Here is a 14,294-nt window from a genome sequence, read left to right on the forward strand (position 1 = left end):
GAAATATAGCTGAGAAATACAGTCCCTCCACCATCATGTATAGTGCTATAAAGTACACTTTTGCCCTGAACTGTTATAGTTAAAGTACGAGGACGATTGCATCCGAGTGATTTAACGTTATAATAGTACTTTATTACACTATACACTTAAGTGTACTTTATTACACTATATATATGGGTAGAGCGAACTGTATTTCTTTTCTTAGATGCCAAATTTAATACTTACCGACAACAAATCTAAGGTAGAAAACAAACAGAAAAACGACGGTGTCGGTGACCTAACTTAACAATCCTCGTTCACGGCTTACTGACGTGCTGTTCTGTTTATGTGTCTGCCCCCTACGTTAAGACGCACGTTACCAGAATAAAACAAATGGTAAACAGTTTGATGTCGGTTTACGTTCGGATTAAATATCTTCTCTAACTTATTTTAATGCATCTGTGATTAACTTAAACCATGTGGGGCAATATGAACGTCGCATTTCTACTACCAACGTAAGTTTAGAACCCTAAATCCAAATGAAGGTGACTAGTCACGCGACATTCCAGGGATGCATTGTGGGACTGTAAACGTTGCGAACGTTGCCGTGTCGCTGATCAATTGTGAGTCGAGCTGAGTCATTTTATCTCCACCTGTGATGTTAACAGCAAACCAGAAACGGGGTGCTACGGAGTAGTTTACTGTAGGAGGCTGTACGAGGCGATGACAGCTGACATGCATCGTGACGTCGGTTACCAAGGGTACGTATAAAAACGAGGGGGCAGACGAGAATGGCGTATATAAGTGACGTCAATACAGTGTAGTGTAGTCATGCAAAAGTGTACTTTATCGCCGGCGTATTGTCGACATATTAGAATGTACAATAATTCGTACAGTAAATCGTTGTTTAATCCTGCAATGTGTCAGACAGTTTCTCTTGGATTGAGTTAATTGGTTTGGTTGTTCACCATTTCATCATGGGAATAATCTGCCGATCACATCGTCCTTGCTCTCGTACGCTGCATTTAGTGACGTCCTGTTTTACGAATTCTATAGACGAGACGTTCTAAGCATTGTTCAAACAGGTCCAACATCAATTCCATGACAGTCCCACATGTAATATGCATTATTCTGGCGGTTGCGGGTACGATAGTAACTCACACATGAGTAACCTCCCCTTATTTGAACGTCCTTGATGGGCTTGGGACTCTTTGTTGACAGTTGAATTAAACACTTGTGGATATGATAGCGACGAGGTAGTTTGTATTGAACGATGTCATATCCCTCTGCAATAGTCGGGGTAGTTTCGGTAATCTCTGTCCATCTGTGCTGATAAATTCGTATGTAAATGTCCGATTGAAGACTAGACGCATTGATATGCACGGATTCTCCCCAAGACGGGATTTCAAGGCCAAAAACCGGCATTGTCGTATTTGACACGGTGATATTGAACATGGTCATGTTGTGACGTAAGTAGTGCACGTGATGCTCAGGGTCACAAGGCTCGATTCCTACTTTCTTAAATGCACGTGCAAACGGTTCTCCGGGTTGACCCAAGTCGTAAGCAGAAAGCATGACGTCACACGCACCGGTTTGAAAGGTCGTCATGGGGTGCCAGTACAACCGGTTTGCGTGCAGAAACACTCGGTAAACGTCGGCAGGGAGTAATCCATATTCATGAGCGAGGAGGTAAAATACGTGATTGAATATTCCACTGGTGTCATGGGTGTTCATGTCGTCCCGGTATTCGCTGACATGAGATAAGGATCTGTTATCAAAATAACGCATTGATCCATCCACCTGTATGGCATACCCGACCCTCCAGTCGATCGTGTCGGCGTACAGTTCAGCCATTTCGCCAGTTATGTCCGAAAAAGCTTCGTTGATGGCCCCTGCTTCCCCCACATACATCAGCTGGGAATTCTGTTCTGTAATTCCGTGCGCTATCTCATGTCCTATTATGTCCAGAGAGGTAAATGGATAGGAAACACCAGGCACCCCGTCCCCAAATGAACAGTTGTGGCCGTTCCAGAAGGCATTGGTGAACAGATGGGAATAATGGACTCTGAGAATCATTTTTTTATTCAGTGGCTTGGAATCGAACCATTCTTCAAACATTTTACCAACGATGGTTCCGTGGTAGAGGGCGTCGAGTGCAGGGGAGTAGGCGCCATTTATACGGTCGCCGTAACGCCTGAAGCAATAGAATTTAGCAGTCTGCGTGAGGTAGTCCAGTTCAGTGTTGTACATGTCCACAACTTTCACGTGTTTATTTTCGAGGTAGCACGTTCCGCGTCTCTGTTTCAGATCAAGACAGGTCGGAGAGATACCATACTTGATTTTACCAATTTTTCGATTTCCACCAAACACTCGACCCCTCATGTATGATCGACAGGTTGCCAAGTTGTCCCATGCACGGATTATCTCCCCTGTTTTTATGTTAATTATTCCCGTGGGTCTTTTCTTGACATGTCTGGTCTGAATTAGATACTCCAGCATGGCGACGCGGTGGGCGACGTTGTTGTCGTCCACGTAAAAGTTGCGTCGTATTTTGCGGCTCCCAATATCATTGACATGCTTTTCATCTTTGAAGTGACCGATCAAGATGTCAAAAAGATCATCTTTCTTCAATGAAGGCGTTCGTCGATGGACATCCTTGTGGATTTCTTGCACGAAGTGACCATGCGCATCTAAAGGAGTTTCTCCGTCAGTTGTCATGGTAACAACAGTATCAAACACATCTTTACCTCGGTATTTTTCGACCAGTTTCAACTGTTTGGTTCCCTGGGCTGTGGTTGCTTCTGCCTTAACCTCGAAAGTTTCTCCATCTGTTAGACCGAATATGTCAGCTAGAGATCCTGTTGACCTTTTGTACCGGATGTGACGTGGGACGTTGCCATGGAAACTTGCAAGTCGATCTCTAGCGTTAACCCGGACGGCTGCTTTCGTGTAGGAAAACAAGACGATTGTCACTGCAAAACAAAGAGGAAAAGGACAATTGAAATACTTCGCTTAGATAAAACAAGAATGCTGACAAGAAAACTCAACAGCAAAAATATATATACATGTATGGGAGTATGTACTCTTCTGTCTTTATCTTACTTGACGTTCAAACCTATGCGTGTAGTTCGAAATGCAAGAATATAAATGTGAATTTGATGAGCTGCCTTTTTATTTTATATGCCACATGTAATTGGGTGTTGAATGATATATGAGGGGAATAAGATTCTCTCTCTCTCTCACTCTCTCTCTCTCTCTCTCTCTCTCTCTCTCACACATTCACAAACGAACGAATGAACGTCAGTAATGAATTTAGTAACCTCTTACACAATCATGGGAACGAATGAACGTCAGTAATGAATTTAGTAACCTCTTGTTACAACATGTGTGTGTGTGTGTGTGTGTGTGTGTGTGTGTGTGTGTGTGTGTGTGTGTGTGTGTGTGTGTGTACTAGGGCTAATGCGAATTGTGGGTGACTGAGCGAGCAGTAACATAATGGACTGCTCACGTGGTATGAATGCAACACCGTTGAACCAGTTGAACTCTAACCAGTGTTCAGCCCACCAACAGAAGAAGAAACGAGGATATCGATAAGGATAGGGCATCTATGGTTTCTCGATCTACGGAGTAAAAAGTCGGGGCGTGTGTCATACATGTAATAAACACTATCCCTGAGGGGTGACAGAAACCAGATGGGGCCTTGACTCCTCGGGCAGAGAATTCAGACGTTTAACATAATTTGAATTTCTCGAATCGTTCTTTGTGTAGGCACCTCTGACAAACAACAGCCAGCTCAGCGATTTAAGTCTAGCAATTTACTTGCAGCTACCGAGTTCTCGCTGCTTGTATCTCAAGGTTATCATACGCAGATGCGGAGGTGGGAGCAGAGATGATCCCGTACCCTCCCGACACCCAATCTCTCCCCATAAATAAACACACACCCCGCGTTATGGAAAACGTACAGATACAACATTATAATTACATCATTTATAACAAAATGACATTTCTCTGATTAATGTTTGGGTCACAAACGCAAAGTGTTTGTCGAATAAGTTCGTGCAAGCATATTTGTATTATATGTGCTCAATTACACACAAACCAACACCATTGCTATGTCTCATTAATAAATAGACCGCCTCCGTGGTGTAGTGGTTAGAGCGTCCGCCCGGAGAGCGGAAGGTCGCGGGTTCGTTCCCCGGCCGCGTCATACCAAAAGACATTAAAATATGGTACTTGTTGGTCCCTGTCTGGCGCTCGGCATTAATGGACTGGTCGGCTCTTAGTCAGTATAATGTGTCGGAGTGGGGTATTCATGCTTACCTGCAGCATGGTATCTCAGAGAGCTTGCACTATAAAACCAGCTTAAGTCTGGGCTAGTACAAGCAGCCACACCTACACACGCATGCACGTCGTCAAATGAGCGAAATATTCTTAAGTGCGACGTTAAACGACATTTCACCTCACCATAATAAGTATCCTTTATTTATATCCCATGAAATGCATAGAGCTACCGATGGCGTGTTATTTATATTTGTTTAGAAAGTATCATTTAAACTATTAATCATTACCTTGGAGACAACCGTCTGCGTGGTGTAGTGGTTAGAGCGTCCGCCCGGAGAGCCGAAGGTCGCGTGTTCGACCCCCGACCGTGTCATAAAAAGACGTTAAAATATGGTACTTGTTGGTCCCTGCCTGGCGCTCGGCATTAATGGGTACAACAAGGACTGGTCGGCTCGGAGTCAGTATAATGTGTCTGAGTGGGGTATTCATGCTTCACTGCGGCATGGTATCTCAGTAGGCTAGCACTATAAAACCAGCTTCAGTCTGGGCTAGTACAAGCAGCCACACATACACATACACACGCATGCATGTCGTCATATGAGCGAAATATTCTCAAGCACGACGTTAAACCCAATTTCACCTCACCTCACCTCACCTTGGAGACTTATACAAGTCTAACACTGTACATGATCTGTCTGATAACACATGCATGAAAATAGATGTGTGTTGATCAGTAGAATCTATCACTTGAAGTGTACATTTAAATACTTATTTACATGTATCATTAACTTTCTGCTTTTTGATTAAACACATCTCTGTTGATTGAATGGTCTCTCGATCTATACTGCCATGAAAAATAAAATATACACCCTTCTTTGACGGTGGCTAAAACGAAATAAAAAAGAAATGGTTACTGGATGACGATATACTGCATAGGCGTACTATAGCTGTTTGCAATGTTCCGGCAATCGTTTTGTTTTTTATCCTAACGTTTTAATAATGTTTATATTGTCTTGGTCATATTCAATCTTCAAATATGCGTGTTTTGTCCGGCAATGTATTTCTCTCGCCGTGTCATAGTGTGATGTTCATTTAATCTATCCATTTATCCCTCATGGGTACAATGTGTGAAGCCCATTTCAGGTGTCCCCCGCCGTGATATTGCTAAAAGCGGCGTAAAACTAAACTCACTCACTCACACCCATTTATCATTTCGAGTGAGTGAGTGAGTTGAGGTTCATGCCACTTTTAGCAACATTCCAATAACATGAGAAACGCCAGAAATGGGCTTCACACATTATACCCATGTGGAGAATCGACCCGGGTCTTTGGCGTGTCGAACGAACGCTTTAACCACTGGGCTACCCTACAAATGTACAAAATCTGTTATGTGAATTCACTTATATACAAGAGTGAAAAGAAAATTTATAATAGATCTTAAGGTTGTGTAAAATGAATTTTGCTGTTGAAAAACTGCTCTCTTTGCCACTTTTTGCTCCTTCATCACCTGGTGTATCAGCAAGAAAGAAGTAGCTCTCAAACGTCGTGACAAAGAATAAAAGTTGTTATCAATAAAAACTTTCATGTATGCATGATTTAGATGTAATTAAGAGGGGTCGATGTTCTTGCTGGTAGACTCAATTTCTCCGAATTTCGTTGTAAGCTCCGTAGACTTTATCAATTTTGCTGAGTCAGCTACAAAACAAAATGCTTGGCCGACACATTAAATCTGCCCCCAACTGTGTTTCAAAACAAACATATTTCTTAAACGTTTCTCATTACGCAGGGGACTATCCGCACTTGAACACAGCAGTCGTACGCCAGCACTAACATATCGTTTTGGACTGAAAACACGATCGGTCTGATTGTGACGATTCTGATTGACAAGCCGTCGTTTATGGCCTCTACGTTTGGTGTAGTATGTTTAGGAGTTTTGGAATCCGGTGTTCTTGGGTTCGATTCCCGCTATGATAATGATTTAGTGTTTATCAGTATCAATGTTAGGGTTTGTGGATAATAATATTGTCACTATTGTTGAAAGCACAAACCTATATCAATGTTAGGGTTTGTTGATAATAACATTCTCACTATTGTTGACAACATATACGTCTATCAGTGTAAGGCTTTGTTGACAATAACATTGTCACTATTGATGACAACACAAACGTAATTCAATGTTAGGGTTTGTTGACAATAACATTGTCACTATTGATGACAACACAAACGTTATTTAATGTCAGGGTTTGTTATTGATAACATTCTCACTATTGTTGACAACATATACGTCTATCAGTGTAAGGCTTTGTTGACAATAACATTGTCACCACTGTTGACAGCACAAACGTATATCGAATTGTTTATCAGTGTCATAAGTGTCACTGTTAATGATCAGACTATAATTCCAAGAAACAAATAGCTATTTTGTTGTGCCCTTGACACAGCAATGTCCGGGTGCTCCCGCAAGGAAACAACTGCTCTACAAAACATTCCCAAATATTAAACTGTGGTATCTTAATTATATCAAGATTAGGGCAACAATTTCATTTGACGTGGGGTTTGAGAACAGACTTGCGGAAAAGGAAGTGGAAAAAATGTAGCTTTCCAGCTGAGTAACCATATTTCTCCTATAAGCAACACATTTGCGTCCGGGTGCCGGTTGGTCGTCAGTACAAACTAAATCCATGACATATGAACTCTATGAAGAAGACATTCCATCCACTACATAATGTATTGACATGTACTCTAGTACCCTGACTAAAATATTTGTAAATCATTCAAGAAAAAGACGGATGTGAAACACGCGTGTCATAAGAAGCATGACACTGAAAATAGTTTTCCCGATCGGGATATGAAATTAAATATGCATAACACTTGCTTCTTCAAACAATGGATTTGATTAAGGATTATAGACACATATATCTTCTAATATTCTTAGTACTATTAATTGTTTTAATCTTATCAAGACTCATGTAACAACTAACTTAATAAATGATTGAAACAAAATTTACAAAATCCATAACCATACAACGCCTGACCTTTAACCTGCACTAACTGATACTCTTTGAGATCGAAACCATCAAAGCGATGCAAAAGGAAAAACGCGTATATTCTATCCGTTGTCAAAAGAACAACATTATGGTTATAAAGTCTTATAATAAAGCAAACGCCGAGACAATGAAAGCGGTGAATTAGTGTCGGATTGGGAATCAAAGTGGTTTAGGTGAATTGTTTGAAGCCTTTATTCTGGTGTCCTCTGCCGTCACACAAGGTTGCCGTAAATCGAACTCACTCACTCACACTGAGGCTGAATCACGTTCATATCAGCAATTTATATACTCTTTTAATGGGACAAATTGTATATTTATACCCTGTCTGTAGTACATGTACAGATACTTTGACAAATATACTTGAAACAGCCCATGCAAGGTTAGAATATGTGGCAAGCCCAGATTACCAAGATTTTAGTTTCTGAAAATGAAGAAGGTCTCTGGGTTCCTTTTTATCATATTTTATGAACATAATTTAGGAACCGTTTCCTTCTGTAATATACATGTATGTTCATTTAAATTAGATGTCAGTCTTCAAAACCCTCGTCGTTTCAGTATAGCAGGACAGATTCGGATGAAACAGTCATAACCTGCACTTCAGCACATCAGTACATCAGTACCGGAACATGGCTTCACAGCATGTTGTATTGGAGTCTTAATAAGATGATGTAGGTCTGGTATTCAAAACTACATAAAGTGATTAAAAAGAGATACCCTTCAGCTTTAATTTTCACTTATCAATGGGAAAAGTCGAAGTAATCGTTTACATACATTTTATTTTTGTTATATTCTAAAAAAGCGGTAATTTATAACCAACGGGCGAATGCGTCCTTCATTAGCGTTCAGTGCCATAGGCACAATACGTGATTGTGTTGGTGTCAGTTGATGGTATCGATGAACATCAAAGAAAGGCTTGAAGCGAGTGGCTTAAACAAAACCCCTGAAGAAAAAGAACACTCTAGCCACACAAAAATAAATAATCTCAAATGGAATTTGCATATCTATTATATTTTACCTGAGGGTATGATGTAAACATCTATTTTCACAAAAACATTTTGTTTTTCACCGATTTATTGTGTTATGTCTGTGTTGAAGACAACTCAGGTGATGAAGGACGATACTGATGCAGGATATGAACGGGGTCACATACGTTATTGCATGTGTACATGTATCATCAAGGGTCGCACCACAAGGCCACTCGAGGGACTCTCATACTTTAACATAAATGATGATCGTTGCGGTGAGGTGCTGTAGTAGAACTAGGACTCCATTATTTGTGTGTTGTTCCTTGGCGGGCTGTTTAAGCATAACACGTAACGTCACGATACACACCAAACAGTAGCATTCGTGCAATGAGACCCACCACGCGTGTGGGTGGCGATCGTTTCGACCATTGTAGTGACTGGTTGTGTATGGAGATTCACTGACCAGCGCGATCACGGCGCGACTAAAGCGCGAGGCATTCGCGCGACTATCGGTATCGGCATATGTTTGGTTTAAACAACAGAAAATACATTTACAATGAATGTGTATTTGCAGCTTCATCAATAGATCGTAATCTTTGGAAATTTATCAGAAGTTGTAATAGATATGATTTAAGGTACATACTACTAATGCAGGCATTCATATGACTGAAAATATAACGCATAGCTAAACATATACAGTTATCATTGAAGCTTAGGATTGAATTGTCAAGAGATATCAAAAACGTTTAACTTAAAACGAAATATCATGACGGAGTTTGGCATAGCTGGATGCACATAAGGAAGGGACATAATGTAGGCATTGCAATCTCATGCTTCTATGTAACTGTCGATAAACGTCGAAGAGAACTCCGTGTGAAATAGTTTTGATTCTGATTTCCCCTTTCTTGAAGTAACAGACACAGGTGGATATCATTTCACTTACATAGAAGTGACACAAAGCATCTCCGTAATCTTACCAAATCTCTGCTAACAGTATGTGTATTAATCACTAGGACATGGCGATAATACCAGGTGTGGTGAACATATCCTGCCCCATCCGTGCTCTCCGTGTTAAACACATGCAAAGGCAAGTGAATTGCTCACCTGAATAACATACATGTCAGAAGAGGGAATTGCACTGGACAACATTTTGTTACAAATACAAATGCCTTCCACATGTCTTCCATGTAAAGTTTTGAAGGCTTAAATGAACCCTTGAATGTTGTATCCCGATCAAACGCGGCAAACATGTATATAAATGATATTAGAGGCACCTCCCTCAACTCCCGGGGCGGCGGAGTAGCCTCGTGATTCAGGCTTGCAGCAACGGCCAGGCAGCAGCAAAGAGGCGCGTCACGCCGAAACTTCACTTCAGGTGTCGCCCATCATGATATTGGATATTGCTGGAATATTGCTGTGAGCGGCGTAAAATCATACTCACTCACTCCCTCAACTTTCTGAAAGCATGCTAATCCATCTGTTGAATCGGGAACTGGGACTATCCTAGAACTGTAAAAAGCCAACTGGACATATTATTCCGACAATCCTTGTCACCATGGTGACATATTTGCCTAACAATATGACTATACATTCCACCCCCCACCCCACCCAAAAAAAAAATCAAAAAAAAAAATCCAATCTACATGAACAAACAAAGGGCTGCAAAAACACAGTGGATTTTATCGACACTCTTTCAAGCTCAACTCACACGTGTATGCCAACATTATGAAAACAGTTTGGATACCGCTAGTACAAATATTTAATTGCAGGTTCTGGAACACGAGCTGCTTTACGCCTAATACTTTCAGCACGGTCGATGGTGGACATTGTTTTATCTTCCTATACACGAAAGCACTAATTACATCAAGATCATGTATATATCTGTCAAAAATAAATAAATAACTTTCAGCTAACCAGGTTCATTTCGTGAACGCAGATTGCACTTCGGACTTCAAATTGTCACCACATGTAGAAACTGTTCTGAAGATCAGAGACTGCCGTCGCCGTAAGCCTTCATCGGGGCTACATCTGGGCGTGAGTCATATGGCCTTGACCTCGATGTATAGAACGACCCCATCACTATCGTAATATTTGTCTGTTTGTTGTTTTACGCCGCACTTGGCTATATTCCAGCTATTTGACGGCGGTCTGTAAATAATCGGGTTTCGACCAGACAATCCAGTGATCAACATCATGAGCATCCATCTACGTTACTGGGATACGATCACATGGGTGAACCAAGTCAGCGAGCCTGACCACCCGATCCCGTTAGTCGCCTCTTAGACAAGCATGAGTTACTGAAGATCAATTCTAACCCGGATCTTCACGGGTCTGTCGTTATACTGACTGACTGAGTTTCGTTTTACGCCGCTTTTAGCAATATTCCAGCAACATCACGGCGGGGGACACCAGAAATGGGCTTCACACATTGTACCCATGTGGGGATTCGAACCCGGGTCTTCGGCGTGACGAGCCAACGCTTTAACCACTAGGCTACCCCACCGCCCCGTCTGTCGTTATAGATAAACAGTACTTTAAAGAAGCTAAATCCCCGATTTGTCCGCATGACAGTTAATCTGTCGTACACGTACGATATTGCAACACACAGCCTTCCATTTGTGCATGTTCTTTAACTGTTTTGAGTCGAATGAAAATCGTAAGGTGAATGTTACGGTTAATATTATTGAATGGTTTCCACAATACAGGTACACCATAGAAGAATGACGTCAGTATCGAACCATTATGGTTGTTATAACCGTACGTCGTTGACGTGTACGTGGGTATCTGAACTGCTCCAGAATCAGGTTTAGCTCAAGATGGCACCAGGTATGTGACACCCCGCCAGGTGTAAATGCACTCTCTAATATTTCAGATACATGTGTGATATGTGTGGCGTAGACTTCACCACAATTAGATAGATCTGGACGATAGAAAGGCCATTTAAGAAAACTTACAACTAAAGGGACAACACCCTCTGGTTTATTGCACATCGACGCAGATTTTAACACAGTTATCGTGCTGCAGCGACTACAGCCAGGCAATTTGCTGATGTATCACGAATATCTAATTGCACGTGTTAAGTACAGATTGGAACAGAGTAAACAAATATTCTTTTAATTTTAAAGTACATTTTGATAAAATCACAACAAACTCCACACGGCGTCCTTGGCACCACACCCTTGTAGTCACAACCAACAACTGTATGTGTAATTACGAATTACTATTATCATCTCTCCATATCTCTCCATATTGAGTGAGTTTAGTTTTACGCCGCACTCAGCGATATTCCAGCTATATGGCGGCGGTCTGTAAATAATCGAGTCTGGACCAGACAATCCAGTGATCAACAGCATGAGCATCGATCTACCTCCATATTGAGCTCTTAACGCTCAGGGTATTAGTACGGTTGTACTGTTGAAAACGTCAACCATTGGGCTATCTCCGACATAAAATTAATACTTTGCAGTTTTTTCAAAATTAATTAAAAATACAACCGCGTCCTTCCACATTGTTTTTCTTAAATTTAGAGTTTTAACCTGTATGTTTTCATTACAAACATAATATCTTGATTTCAACATACAAACGGTAAACTATCGCGTAAGTAAGTTACAGGGCAGTTAATTATGTTATACAGTTCCAGCTGAAATGTTTGGTGAGAACTTCGTGAGGCATCGTTTGTTTGTTTTCAAATTCCAGAGGAGATATTGGTCTGTGGCCAAGTGTGCTATCAAACATGAAAATAACATACATAAGAAAGCATCACTGCCAGTACCATCATGTTATAAAAGCCAATGTTTTAAAAGCCGTTGTATGGCAGGAGTAGCCATGTGTGGCGTTCGTGAAAACACACTTACTTTTAGTGTCAACTGTGCAAGTGGTGGTGCTACTGGTAGGGCGGGCCATGCTTATCTCTGTCGCTAGGACTGGGTGTCAGGAATGGTTTTTAAGTTCCAGCGATATGAGTTTAACAGCTATTTTGTCAGTTTTTGCTGAGGAAATCTGGTTCGGCGGATACCTAGACTTGTAATTGTGTTATTGACGTAAATATTTAACACATCCACTCGTCGGGACCCAGGTTTGATTCCAGACGAATGAAAAGCATGAAGTGGATTGTCGGTACCCCCCGCTGTAATATTGCTATGCGTTTCATCGCATCCTATGTTCAAACCACTGGTTTACCTTCGCCAGAGGTCCAGTACAGCCTGTCGGATAGAGTTTGAATATGTACGACTGTTAGTTTAAGCACCGCTCACTCACTCACTCACTGGCACGGGGACGGAGAACAACAAACAATTCCCTACACTGATGTTCCCTTCGACATTTGTAGGGGCGGTGGGGTAGCCTAGTGGTTAAAGCGTTGGCTCGTCACGCCGAAGTCTCGGGTTCGATTCCCCACATGGGCACAATGTGTTAAGCCCATTTCTGGTGTCCCCCCGCCGTGATATTGCTGGAATATTGCTAAAAGCGGCGTAAAATTAAACTCAGTCAGTCAGGCAGTCGACATTTGTAGAGCTTGGTAAACAAAGGGCGTTGTTCCGATACGGCAAATGAAAGCTAATCAAGGAAACGTGGACACTCCGACTACAATAGCTGATAGATTCCAGATTGCGAGAGCCTCACGTGTTGTCAGACTTTACGGGAATTCCAAGTCGGATCGCGTCGACCACAGCAGCTGTACGGCTGAGCATGTCGCAGTTTCCATTTCCATGTCTGGCACCGGTTGGATGAAAGTAAATGTTTATTGCGATAAACTTAAATTTCCTGTCTTATTTACAGCCCGCCTGAACCCCAGTGAGGTGTCTCTACCAAGAAGCAGCTTGCAGAGGTAGTCCGGCATTTTGTTTTTTAGTGACGGAAATGTCGATGCACTTGCTGAGGTTGCAAGCTTTGTCATGAGTAAGCACTTGGAAATGCTGATAACGGATTCTTGCGCTCGCCGGTATATTTATTCCGTTTGATATCTCTGCCTGGAGCTAAATTAGGAAACGGCTTGAATAAAGGTTGCCGCTCTGGAAAAGGAACATTTTTTTAATATGCGACAAAGGTTTTATTCAGGATGTAAAGACTATACCACTGCCCTAGGTTTTATCGTTGTTTAATTAGGGTTACAAACCCCAAAGCCTTAATAAAACTGTCAAATGTGTAATAGTTTGTGGAGGACAAATTGGATGCATCAGAGGCAAAACTTATGTCCAATACACTTCCCTATTTCCTTTTGTAACATTCGTACACTTGCCGTGCCTTCGCGCGTGTTTGTGACGGCCTGACACTTTTTTCGCTAACACTTCGTATCACCACTATTTGATAGTGATTAATAAACACGTACTTAAATAGTTTGCCTCACAGTCCCTGAACCACATTATTTTCCCTAATGCCTAACCCTCCCTGCAAGGCTAAGGCCGTAAATAAAGCAAGTCTAGATTTCCCCAGGTTCAGGCCTGAATCTCCCAACTCAATGGGGCTCTTTTTCAATTAAAATGGGTTTATTTGTTACTATCAAAATTATATATATTTAGGGACTAAGCGTTAGTCTAGTGCTTATGGTGTAGTCGGAATTGTAAAATGAGTACTGCTTTCAAGGGGTAACTTTTGACAACTCATCGATCGGACTTGGGTATTGGGAAGCTTTGGGAGCGCATTTGCCAGGCTGGGGAACTGAGAGTTTGGCAGCTCATTGGCCGGAAAGCGGTACTTTAATTTGGCCTATGAGTTATCAACACGTCACACGTCAACAACATTGTACAGACCACAGGATTACTTAACCAGGTCAATTATTCAAACATTAACCTCACTCCATTCATACACTATTACACCCGTAGGTAGAACTACAGCTTAACATCTCGCCACAAGACACTATAAAAGTGAAGAATCCGAGGTATTCAGCGTCCAAACGAAACAGAACCAATTTTGTGGACATTGTGGTTTAGCCACAATCCAAAGGTTTAAAATAAGGATTATTATAACAGGTATGGTTGCGTGAATTATCATTTTTTGTGAAGAAGGGATTATGGAGGCGTAAAAA

At 41.5% G+C, this 14,294-nt stretch overlaps 1 protein-coding gene across 2 annotated transcripts in view; it reads right to left on the reverse strand.

Annotated features, from left to right (window-relative positions):
• Positions 1-433: 433 nt before the first annotated feature.
• The window catches only part of LOC124255365 (elastase-like), a 28,459-nt gene continuing 14,598 nt past the window's right edge, over positions 434-14,294 (reverse strand). For both annotated transcript variants that reach the window (XM_046689262.1, XM_046689261.1), the window contains exon 2: positions 434-2,951. In XM_046689262.1, the coding sequence (XP_046545218.1) occupies positions 1,057-2,951 (1,895 nt within the window). In that variant the 3' untranslated portion in view covers positions 434-1,056. The remainder of the gene's footprint in view (positions 2,952-14,294) is intronic.

This window comes from Haliotis rubra, unplaced genomic scaffold, assembly GCF_003918875.1.
Source record: "Haliotis rubra isolate DU_JTF1 unplaced genomic scaffold, ASM391887v1 Scf6, whole genome shotgun sequence".
NCBI classification, from domain to species: domain Eukaryota; kingdom Metazoa; phylum Mollusca; class Gastropoda; order Lepetellida; family Haliotidae; genus Haliotis; species Haliotis rubra.